Consider the following 11,556-nt stretch of genomic DNA (forward strand, 5'->3'; position numbering starts at 1 on the left):
CAGATAAACGAAGGCAGCAGCATCAGCATTGAAACAATACCGAGCAAAGGTTCGAGTGGTCATAACTTAGGTGGCTCGTAACGCCACCAACCTCTGCCAACCCTCCTTTGCATTGCAGAGTCGGAAAATTCGATCATAAACGATCCGCTAGGACGGGGGTAGTGTGAAGCTTTTGTACCGCAATTACATCAAGTGAATGAAAAGCGCACACTTTATTAGCGGGGACCAACGAGCACCAGGGGTGATCGCTCGTGGCGGTCATAAAAGAGCGGAACTCAATCAAGCACCGTGTTTCACATCCTTCCACATTGCTTGTACCCCATAGTGGACGCAGCTGCATTATGCAAAAAAGGGTGGACCGGCTCATTTAATTAACACATTCTTTCGTTGAATGAATGGGTACGCTATGGGGCGCTTCTGTGGCCGTAGCTAATGCCCGTCGAAATCGGTGTTCTATCGGATGGATGGATGGCAACGATCTGCCGCTTCTGGCGGTGGTGGTGGTGATGTGCTATAATTTTTACCGCAAAACTTTAATCCATCTACACTCCCAAGTTGTTGCACCATCTCCGGGCATAAAGGGGTGGACATTTTATTCAAACTTACTCTTAGGTTGCACTCTTTGTCACGTGTCGGCATACTGGGGTTTGAAGATTGTTGCATTAGGTGTGTCCTATGTGTGTGTCTTGCCAAAGAACATCACCCGGCAAGTGGGTAAGTGTGGCTGGGAAAACTCCCAGCAGCAGTAGCATCCATTCCATCCAGGTCAGATTTCGTCGCCGAGATCTTTGCACACCCACCTATCTTGCCTTTCTAAAATATTCTTGTCAATTGCACCAACCGCTCGACGGCGCTTCACTCGCCTGTTCGGTTTGTTCGAGTAGTTCACGGTCAAACGAGATAGCCGAGTGGTTGGGTTTGCATTTGATGATGTGACCGGGTCAGTGAGGAGCAGACCTGCAGACCATGCCATTTCCCGGTGCTTCGGCAGGGTGTTGATAAGATGTTTTTAAATCATACGATTATGTAGATTTCCGAAATTGTATGATAAATTGTGAGTATTTTTTGTTAGATTTGGAGTGAAAGTCACCGTTTAAAAGGGTGTTTGAAATTGTTTGAGTCGCTATTGCACAAAAGCTGTAAAGCTAGCTTGAAAAGGCTTGCTTTAGCTCATGTTGTGACCATTTTTAACGGACGTTTACTTTTTAATTGTCCGTGGCTTGTAATTCATAGGCTATTTACATTTCATCATCTGACAGTTTTTAGCGCCTATAAAAGGGTTTTAGCTGGGAGTATTTTACGAGAGTAATTTACAATTTAATTGTTGGATTGAAGACTTCAGCGAGTTTGAAAGTATCAAGCGTTAACCACACTACACCATAAAGGTCGATCAGTACATCACACATTTGTATTGTTACTGGAGGATCACGATCGATCGCTAAGGAATACGGAATGTCATTTGTATCTTGTAGAAATATACAGGTATTCCCCGATATACGCTATTAAGGAGAACCAGAGGTAGTAGCGTAGGTCGAATTTCGAGGTTTTCAGTCCAATTATATCTAATTTTTGTATAATTTTGATTGATGTGGTAGGCTCTATCCACTTAATTAGTTATTTGAACTGATTTCAGCTGAAGATACCAATTTTATACCGGGGAATATCTGTAGCAAGGTATCAATAGAAAAAGGAGTAAGATAAGTTGGGCGTACTCATACTGTCTGCCTAAACTAAGACCATGATAAGCTCTTCAAGTTGATAAAACTGTGACTGGTGCCTCGCCAGCACATCATTGAAACATCCCGGAGACGGTCTTTAAGGAGTCTATTTTAAGCTATTCTGCTCAAACCATACATTCCAAATTTATTTGGGGCTTTTCCAGTCGTTTCAATTCCTTCACTCGCTTCTTCTATTCTCATTTATGTTGATTTGATTCTCACCGCCGGATAGGACGATTCCGGTTCGCCTTCTACATGAACCTGTGATGATATAACACTGTGGCCAAGAAAAAGACCCACGAACGAATGCAAATACTCGAGCCTTATCCTCACCCTGTCAAACGGGATGACTCACGCATGCATGCAAACATCGGCATCCCGTTTTAACGGGTTCACTGGTTGACAATTCTTAATGATGAGGGGCGCAGTCTTCTTTGTTGTTGTTCGTTCGATCATTCGTTCGGTTTGTTTGTTGCTGCTGTTTTACATTACCATATACACCTTCTGGTCGTGTCGTTCTTTTCGCATAATCTGTGGCTCCATTTTTGGCCCCGGTCAACGCTAAAGCACGCTTAGCGTTGCACACACCGCCGTACCACAGATTCCATTGGATCGCTGCAGAACGATCGACATCCCTCCCGCGAAACGATCGACAATCGTAGTCGATTAATTTTGTCTGAGTCCCCCTGGACGTGTTGCCTTTCTCCGCCTGCCTTTGCCGAAACTGGTCACACTACCAGGACTGGCCATATTTATAAAAGCAGGAAATATCTGACATCGAAACCATGCGCCGCCGGTGGTGTCATTCAACGGAAAAGCAACACACGAATGAAGATGCACCACCGTTGAAGGGTGCGAGGCGAGTGATTTAAAGTCGATGGCCGCATTGCATGGCCGTCGCTCACCGCCACCATCTCTAGTCAGGACCATCGGGGGGGAGAGAGGTCGATAAGACAATTTTAATGTGCCTGCAAAAAAAGGTTTACAATTAATGACACAATGCAATTACGGGCGGTTTAGTGTGGGAGAAGGGAAGAGAGAAGAAGGGATTGAGATAGAGAGAGACATAGAGAAGTAAAAGGCAGGATGTGGTGATGCCGAAACACGAGAGCCTTCGAAAAGGGACGAGCATGTAGTACAGGGATCTTCAACTGTTCTGCAAAATTGTTTTTAAATGATAAGGAAAGTATTTTAACACAGTAACAACGTTAAGGAAGGCTATTAAATTAGTAGAACCTTTTCGATCGAAATTACATTTTATTAAACATGTTACTTCATCATACTCCATATCAAGTTGTACACCCCTGCCTTAATCGGATCCGGAAATTCGATAAAATCCGATGACGAATCGACACAGCAACAAAACGAAGACACTGTGCACAATTGCATTCTCCTGTACCCTCCTGGGTGGAACATTACAATCTTTGCGGGCCGATTATAATGTAGTATGTTTTTTTTACGTTTTTTTGATTATGAAGCATCCCTCCGGTCCGGTTGATCTCGGTACTGAGAAGTCATCATAAATCAATGTCCACCAAACAAAACACGATCAAAAAGGGAAAACGATCGTCCAGCGTCCTCCTGTCGACGCTGTCATCGGCACAGGGGTGAAGGTTAGAGATTCGCTGGCAGAACGGATGCTCTGGGTTTAGCCCATTCCCCCCATTCGAAGGTCGTCCAGCTGGTCAGATAATCGTTAGTAAAAGTAGTATAGCCATGCCACTGCGCCGGGCCACGATCGAGATGAGGCATACCGAGCAGGACAGTAGGCAGTGTAGAGGTCAAGGTTTGGAGGGTAGAAGAAAGAAGAAATTTCATGTTTTTCTCTTTTCGATACTCATGACATGTTATCCCTTAACCTGTAGATGATATTTAAAATGGAAAAAGCATCTTAAAACATTCGGTAACATTGCAATGGGGGAATGATTGCATCTTTCTCGTCCTTGAATAGAACTAGGGAGTGTCTGAAACTCTAACAAAATACGTCCTCTATTTCAAACAAGAAAGAGCCCAAGCTTTGTCAAAAGTAGTCATTTTGGTGTTGAAGATTGATATCTATCTGGCCTTAGATGGCAGATTTAAAACACCGTTCCGTATGATCGTACCAAAACCCATCAACATTCTTCAAGGAAACGCTCACAAATAGAGCTAAAGCTAAATGGTGTTTTTGCATACTTTTAAACTAAAAAATACGGAAATAAATAACAAAGCCCATTTAAGAAGCTGGGCTAATCTACAGCAACAGTGGCATAACAAATCGTTTTGTAAACAAAGGGATGCGATTACTAACACCGACAAATAATTTATTGTTATTAGCAGCTCAAATGGTTTGGACTTCTGGATGGTCAAAAATAGATTAATGATTTGACAAAGTAGAGGAAACATACATTTTTCTGTGTGCAAATTTTAAAACACAATCATTTGTTGGCGATTTTACCAAATCATAACAGGTTCATAGAGACTTGCCGGACTATGGCTAGCCTGTTTGAGTGGAAAGTGGAACCGCGTTCGGTATTGTAGCAGTAAATGTAAATCTCCTATCCGATTAATGTACTAGGCCAGATGTGTCAAACTCATTTGGTTTGGTTTGCTTTGGCAAACTAGTTTGGGTTGATCAAAGGTGGTTTATTTGGCTCATTACAGGGATTATATAGACATGTTCAGCGAGTTGTAGATTCGTTCAGGCATATAATAGACTCTTTCAGCGAGATATAGAATTGTTCGGAAGTAGGCGTAGACATGTTCGGTTATACTGTAGAGCTGTCACTTTCGTACCCCTTGGACTGCAGCTTGGATCGTTCTCATCAGGAGGTAAACAAACGGGTTTCGAAAAAATATGCTTTTTTCAACTAATTCATGTATTAAACAGCTTGAGGAATGATTATTAGCTATTTTTTTCGATATTTAAGAATGAAAATTTAAACGTTGCGGCACAGCGTGTAAACAAAACAAAAGACAACACTACAGAATCGCTGAACATGTCAACGCCTACTTCCGAACAATTCTATATCTCTGAATTGTTCTGAAAGAGTCTATTATATGCCTAAACGAATCTACAACTCGCTGAACATGTCTATATAATCCTCGAAAACCCTGTAAAACGATACAGATGGCTGGTAGAATTCGGCTTTTGAATCAGTTAATTTGGTCCACATCAAAGTGAGTCCATATTTGTGTTCTAAGCAGCGCTGAAGCAGCATTCTTATGTCAAATTTAAAGAATTGTTGCATTTTATTTTAGAACAAGGTATTTTGAAAATTACATGCATAAACTATTCCGTACAACAATTCCTTGCTTCAATTCTAAGCTAAAGAATTGATGGTTGTTTCCTGGTCATACAATTTATTCATTTGGCTGTCGAGAAGCAACCAAGCAATAAGTTTCACTTTTATGGGTTATCGTTTCGGGGAGGGTCGCTTTTTAGCCTGAGCTCTCTTTTGTGAGAAGGTTAAACAAATCAATGAAAACATTTTAATAATGATGAGGCCAGATGCATAAGTTGGACTAACCTGGTTGCTGTTTGAACAACAGAACATAAAATCAGAAGAAGAATTTCTCTAGAAACCCTCTGCTTTTTACTTGAGTGAACGTACGATGAATAAAATGCTTTTTTGCAGTTTGTAGTCTTCCATGTCTCAACGATCATATCGATCAGCATTCGTTTTCTTTCATCGATAAGGACATTTCTCTACTAGAGAACACATAAAAGAGAAAACTGCGTAGTGCAATCTGAGCGCAAAGTGTGAGGTTGTGTTTTTCTTTCATTAGTTTTGCTACTGCTTGTTAGTAGTGTAATTGTGTTTTAACAATTTTAACCAGAATTAAGATTTGTTTTTAATAACAAACCAAAAAAAAATTGGACGATATTCTACAAGAATATTTAAGTCAATTAGTTCAGAATTAGATTATTTTCCTTCTTCCTACATTTTTAGTGGAATAAGTGTGAGTTGTAATCATAATTGACTCTTACCTTCTTAGTCAATGGTGAATATTGAAATCATTTAAAATACAGTAGAACGTCGATTATCCGGAGGCGGATTAACCGGCGGGCGGATTAACCGGCGGGTGGCTTAACCGTGCTTATAAATGTGACAGCTGTTCAAACGTACGGCGAACATTTGCAGCGATAGTCAAGTGGAAACCCAGTTTTTTGTGCATCTCTGTAGTGTCTAGTGGTATTTTCAAATTTCATTTTTGTTCATTAACAGTTGTTAAACCTATAGTTATTGATTAAAATAATATTCTACTAACGATCAATCCATTGATTCAAGGTGAATTTTTATGATAAACTAGTGAATTTTAAAAAAATTTATATGGATTTAACATTTCTTGGACGATCATCCGTGCAAATCGATAAACCGGCAACAGTCCGGTCCCGAGCTGCCCGGATAATCGACGTTCTACTGTATACATTCCTGCAGTCAGAGATAAACCCAAAATTTATGCTGTTTGAAATTGAATTGAAAAAATTGAGTTCGATATGTTTTCCTTTTCTATTTTATTTTGAATTTTATGATGAAACACATTTTACATCCCTTTGCTTTTAGACAAATGTGTATTTCTCTCAGAATTTTATAGCAAAATGCATATCGTTCATGTTGTTAGTGAACAATAACATTAGAATAATTTTATATCCCTCCTTACATGGACATTTTTTTATTTCGGCAAATAACGCGTGGTCCTCCAAAGTGCACAAGAGCCATGCTATCCTTCGCGCTATCCTACGCGTCGCTAGAACGTCGAAGGACCTACGCGACCTATAAATGCCACGTTAAACAAGCATTCCATTGGTTTATCATTAACTAACATAAAGCTTCTTGATAAATTGAAACTATCAACGAAGATTAAACCAAGGTGAGAGGACTCTTCGTCTCCATCACCAAACAATCCTCTACTCCGTTTTAATGCACATATTCCCAGCCTCGTATCCCTACCCTAACATATCGTCTTACCAACCTAATTACTAACATTCCCTTTGCACTGTAAGAAAATGCATCCTTCCTCACGCCCGTACGCCACCGGTCCACCGGCCAGTGCCACTCCATTCATCACTCGTCCACCGGCTAAACGATGGCAGCGGGGGCGGTGGATTCCGTCCCAGCGGGACATGATCGAAGTTGATCTGTGTTGGAATTTCGATCGATTTGATCACCTCCACGGTGGAGGTGACCGGTGCCAGCGTTGGTGGAGCGACTTCACTGGGCGGCTGCTGTGCCACGGGCTGTGGCTGATGCCTTTCCTCTCCTCTATTTAGTTCCAGCGATTCTAGTGTAGCGGTCGCCGGTGTCGTACTGTAATCGTGGCTCGATTTGCGATTCGCCACCTGCGATACCGCCTGATGCCGGGGGTAAATGTTAAAGTGTACCATCAACCGTCCCGGAGCGATAAAGGGAGCGGAGAAGGGAGGGATACGCGGTGGTACACGTCCCTCCTTGCGGAAGTAGTTCTCACCACCTTCGTACTCATCACTAGCGGCCTGTCCGAACGGCACCGCCCGATATGGTTGAGCTGTGGAGGGTCTTACACGTTGCTGCTGCTGCTGGTAAGGCGTCAGTTGGGCAAAGGTTTGCTCCGGCCAGGCCGGTTGACGGTACGGATTGCGGTACGGGTTGCGGATGCGCTTCCGTTGGTGATACCGTTGCTGCTGCGTAAAGCCCTTCGTACCAAGTCCAACCACTGGCATCGGTTCGAGGTTAAGCATAACGGAGAAAGGCATACCACGCGTTGGCCACTCCTCACTGTCCGAGGGCGTCGGCTGGCTGGCCGGTGCGAAGCGGAACTGTTCCGTCGCGAGCAGATTCACCTCGCTCGGGTTGGAGGGTTTGAAGTTGTAGAGACGATCGGGCTGCAGCTGCTGGTTGATGAGCTGCGGTGCTTGCAGATGCACTTCGCGAGGCTTTTGCGAGGCCGCCCCAAACAGCGTGGTGATGTCACCCTCCTTCCGTGGATGGCGATAGATGCCGCTGAACTTTACGCGATGGTTCGGATGCACCGGGTGGTTAAACTCGGCCGGTTGAAGAGCCTGAGGAGCGTACGGGTAGTTGTAGTAGAGTAGGTGCTGCTGCTGAAGCTGTTGCTGCTGCTTGCGCTTGGCCAGCGTTAGCTGCCGCACAATGTCCTGCACGTTCGAGGGTGTCCAATCGTTGGGCGCGAGTGCTTTCGGCGTTCGATTGACGCGCGGTTGTTGGAATCCGATCGGTACCGTTTGGCCATTTAACGATGCCACCTGGAAGGGTTTCGGTTCGACGTTCAAAACATCCCGCCGACGTTCCGCCTCGTCGGCTTGGGTGGAATTGCTCTCTTTCGCTTCCTCCCAGGATGTCCACTCGGGGGCACGCAACGGTGGCTTCAGAAATCGTGCCGGCAGCAGTACCAACCGATCGCGACCGACCAGCTCCGACGGGCGGACGGTCGGTTTCTGTTCCGCACCGTAGTACCGTAACCGACGGGTCCGTTTCATGGAGGATCCTTCTTCTACCTCGCCGTCATTCATTGGTTTCGTTTCGTTCGCTGGAATACCCGGGGAGAGCGGAGTCGTTAGGACGGTGTTGTACCCGCCCGCACTCGGCTCGATGGCAGTTTCGTTCGTGAAGCTGGACTCGATCAAGATCTGGTTGCGCGATTTGCGTTCCGCTTCGTGCACGATCATGAAGAGTGTAAAGAAGGCAACGAACGCCATCGCCAGTATGCTGTACAGTGCGATCTTGCGATGCTGGTGGTTCGGTTTGCGCAGCACATCCTTCGGTGATTCATATCTGTGGCGATGAGGGGAAGGAGAGAGGAACAAGTCTCGATTAACAACATGCTTAAAAGGGACTTTCTTAACTACTGTTTGCACATGAAGGTCACAACTAGCATGGTTGAGGCTCACTGATGAAAACTTAATGATCAACTTTCGCAATGTTCGCTTTATGTGTTGTGTTGCTAGGAGAGGAAAGTTAGCGATCACTAAGTGCTGATTTCGATTTGAATCGATAAACAGTCATTGCTTGGAAAAATAGAAAACTTGAAACGGGATGAGCAAACAAATGTTAACATTTGAAATACTAATCATGAAGAAATGATACAAGAAGGCAAACTCCAAGTTCAAACTCGCTTACAGTGTTGTTGTTTATATTTCAGATTTGTTGTGCGCCAAGCACACTTGCCTCGTGGCTTGCCGGTGAAATACATGTCTTGATGACATGCCCGTCATGGGTTCAAATCTCGTATGAAACGAGATTTTTCATCTCTTTACTTGAATTTAAGCATTAAAATTATAGTTATTGACTAACATAAGTAGTAGATTGGGATAGCTGGCAAATCATTGGCCCCCATGCATGCATGCCCCTCTAGCTTTGACACCCTACTCTATTTTGAGGAAGACGAATTAAGAATTCGATTGATAATCTGCAAACCTAACGACGAGTTGTTGTACGAGAGCTCTTTGTACGGTTAATCTCGTTGTCGTTCAGCCAACCAACACCATACAAACTCGCCAGATTCTTGGCATAAAAACACATTCTGGTATATTGGTTGTGTTGTTTTGCGCGCATAACACTAGACAATTCAGCCCTTTAAAAGTCCTTTTAAATATCACCCACAAGGACAGATGAAGTGAGGCAGGACCCCAAGTTCAGAAGGCAAGATGACGTTGAGGCTTCCGAAACAATAATGCCGAAATAACGAATTGCCAGACAAACATATGTACGACTTAAAAGGAAAGTATCTAGGTAATTTTGCCGCTTTTAATCCAAATATTTTTGGGTTGACAACTTCTTTGGGCGTCCTCGCTGCTGAGGTTGCGTTTGGAAATTCCAGCAGACGAGTCTTAATTATCTAAAAAAAAGGTAGTTTTCTTTTCATGTAATATTGTTTCTGGTTTAATGTTACATCTACCAAAGTTTTGAGACTACAAGAACTCCGTGGGCCGCATCGAAGCCTACGATCTTGACATATATGGACAATTTAAAAATAATATGATATACTTTTTTGGCCTTTCATGTTCACTTTCTTGGGCTTATTTTTTACTCAGTGCAGGATGAAAGTTTGAAATTAAAATCATGCCAATACTTGTATATAACGATGAAGTAAAACCATTGAAAACTGTATAGAAAATACGTCTGTACCTGTAAACTGCACCCAGCTGCGACAGCCAGTTGTTACTGTACGCCTTCACGAATCCGTGGCCCGTTCCGGTGAGCTTTCGGTCGTTAAACATTCTGAAGAAAAGGGCTGTTGGAAAAGTTATCTTCTTCAACCGCTTACTAACCACTGGTACACTAGTAGTCACACACACACACGCGCACTTCTTTAATGTGAAAATTCACATCCCTTTGTTTGTCACTAATTTTCACTACACGAAACCAAGTTCTGACGCTTTTTTTTCTGCAAACACTCTACACTAAACAGCCACTTTGGATGGAAGGAACACACTTCACTGCAACCTGCGAGCCGAGTCCATCGCAACAACAGACAAAACAACACACAGCGTACCGTGGGCACCGCCACAACCAAACTGTCACCAGCGCATCGGCAATTCGGGCCACAAAGCGGCCACATCCATGGCCTTCTGGCGTCGAACGCGCGCAGGCGCACACGCATGCATGCAAAACGCGCGGACGCGTACGCCATACGTGTGAGAGGATTTAATTCATGGCTGTCGATATGGCCGCGTGACTTACTTGTCGGCGCGCAATCTTCAGACGCACCCTAGCGCGGCGCGCTTTTTTTTTTTGAAACAACAGTCGACACTTTTCCGTCCCACCCTCTTTTGGCGCATTGTGTACACCTTCATTAGCCTGCAGAAAGAGACATTTTCCATCACACACTCGTTGATGGAACCGTTCCTATGGTTACGCTTTCCACCCCAGCGGTGTTCCAGACGGAAGCGAAACACCAATCTTCCGGGCTTCCGCCCATTTCTTATCGCACCTTTTGTAATCGTCTGGCGATGGCATCGTTTGCGGTGACACTTGCCACTTCCCCCATACCAACCGAAGCCACCGACAAGAGCTATCGAGTAGGCCGCGCGCGGGCGCGAGTTTATGCTTTACGATGGCGTTGTGGGGCGATCGTTGTAAGAGACCGTGAAGCGAGTAATTACCGCACAAAAAGCAATCAGGTATCTTCTTCCCGTGCGTCGGTAGTGCGAACTACTAGCAGTCGCAGTGTGTTTGTTTTGGCCCTAAACATCACAAAGATTTACTTTTACTTCGTGGTGCGTGGTGTTTTGCGCTCGCTTCTGGAAGGGAGCAAAGTGTAAAGGGTTGGCTTTTTTTTTTGGGTGTAATTTTGTCCCATGCGCATTAATTTTACAGAAGCCTAAAACAAGCTAGTTTCTGTTTTCGTTTTCTATTCCCTGAAATAAAACGAAAAAGAAGGTGGTGTTTATTTGGCTGAGGCTTTTTGTGGCTGTCTGAAGAGTCACCGTACACACACACACACGCGGGGATGACATCAATTTTAGTGTTTTTTGACTCAACGCCGGGGCTCCGACAACTCCTTACGCTTTCTTCGACCGTACGGCAACGGGGTTCGTCGCTTTTGCGCTTATTCTCAGCCTACTCCAACCGAGCTCGCGATATCACTTGCGCTTTCGTTAAGATCTCTTACGAATTCATCACCATCAAGATCAAAGCGGGGAAAGGTAGGAGGAGGGGCTTCACGGAGTGAGTTCCATTTCGCTTGTAGAATATTAATTCGCCGGCTCATCGGACTCGATTCGCTTGCATCATCATCATCATCATTATCATCATGTGCGATCGTGCGACCGATTTTTGCGCGGTTGAAGTGACCCAAACAAAATGTGACTCTGGGGGAACGCACTGGTGCGTGTGTGTGTGTGTGTAGATGGGCT

General features: G+C 44.3%; 1 protein-coding gene across 1 annotated transcript; it reads right to left on the reverse strand.

Moving 5' to 3' along the window:
- Positions 1-6,185: 6,185 nt before the first annotated feature.
- On the reverse strand, positions 6,186-11,554 carry LOC120897605. Its single transcript, XM_040302599.1, has 2 exons — positions 9,827-11,554; positions 6,186-8,473 (listed from the first exon to the last, which is right to left on the reverse strand). Exons 1-2 carry the CDS (start codon positions 9,916-9,918, stop codon positions 6,721-6,723), a joined length of 1,845 nt encoding a protein of 614 aa, XP_040158533.1. The 5' UTR covers positions 9,919-11,554; the 3' UTR covers positions 6,186-6,720.
- Between the last annotated feature and the right edge of the window lie 2 nt (positions 11,555-11,556).

Source organism: Anopheles arabiensis, chromosome 2, assembly GCF_016920715.1.
Source record: "Anopheles arabiensis isolate DONGOLA chromosome 2, AaraD3, whole genome shotgun sequence".
NCBI lineage: Eukaryota > Metazoa > Arthropoda > Insecta > Diptera > Culicidae > Anopheles > Anopheles arabiensis.

Excerpts from the sequence above, each read along its gene's own strand:
- LOC120897605 (XM_040302599.1), bottom strand. The coding sequence starts at position 9,918 with ATGTTTAACGACCGAAAGCTCACCGGAACGGGCCACGGATTCGTGAAG. Across the intron at positions 8,474-9,826 it reads CAGCTGGGTGCAGTTTACAG|ATATGAATCACCGAAGGATG; the intron begins GTACAGACGTAT and ends TCATCGCCACAG.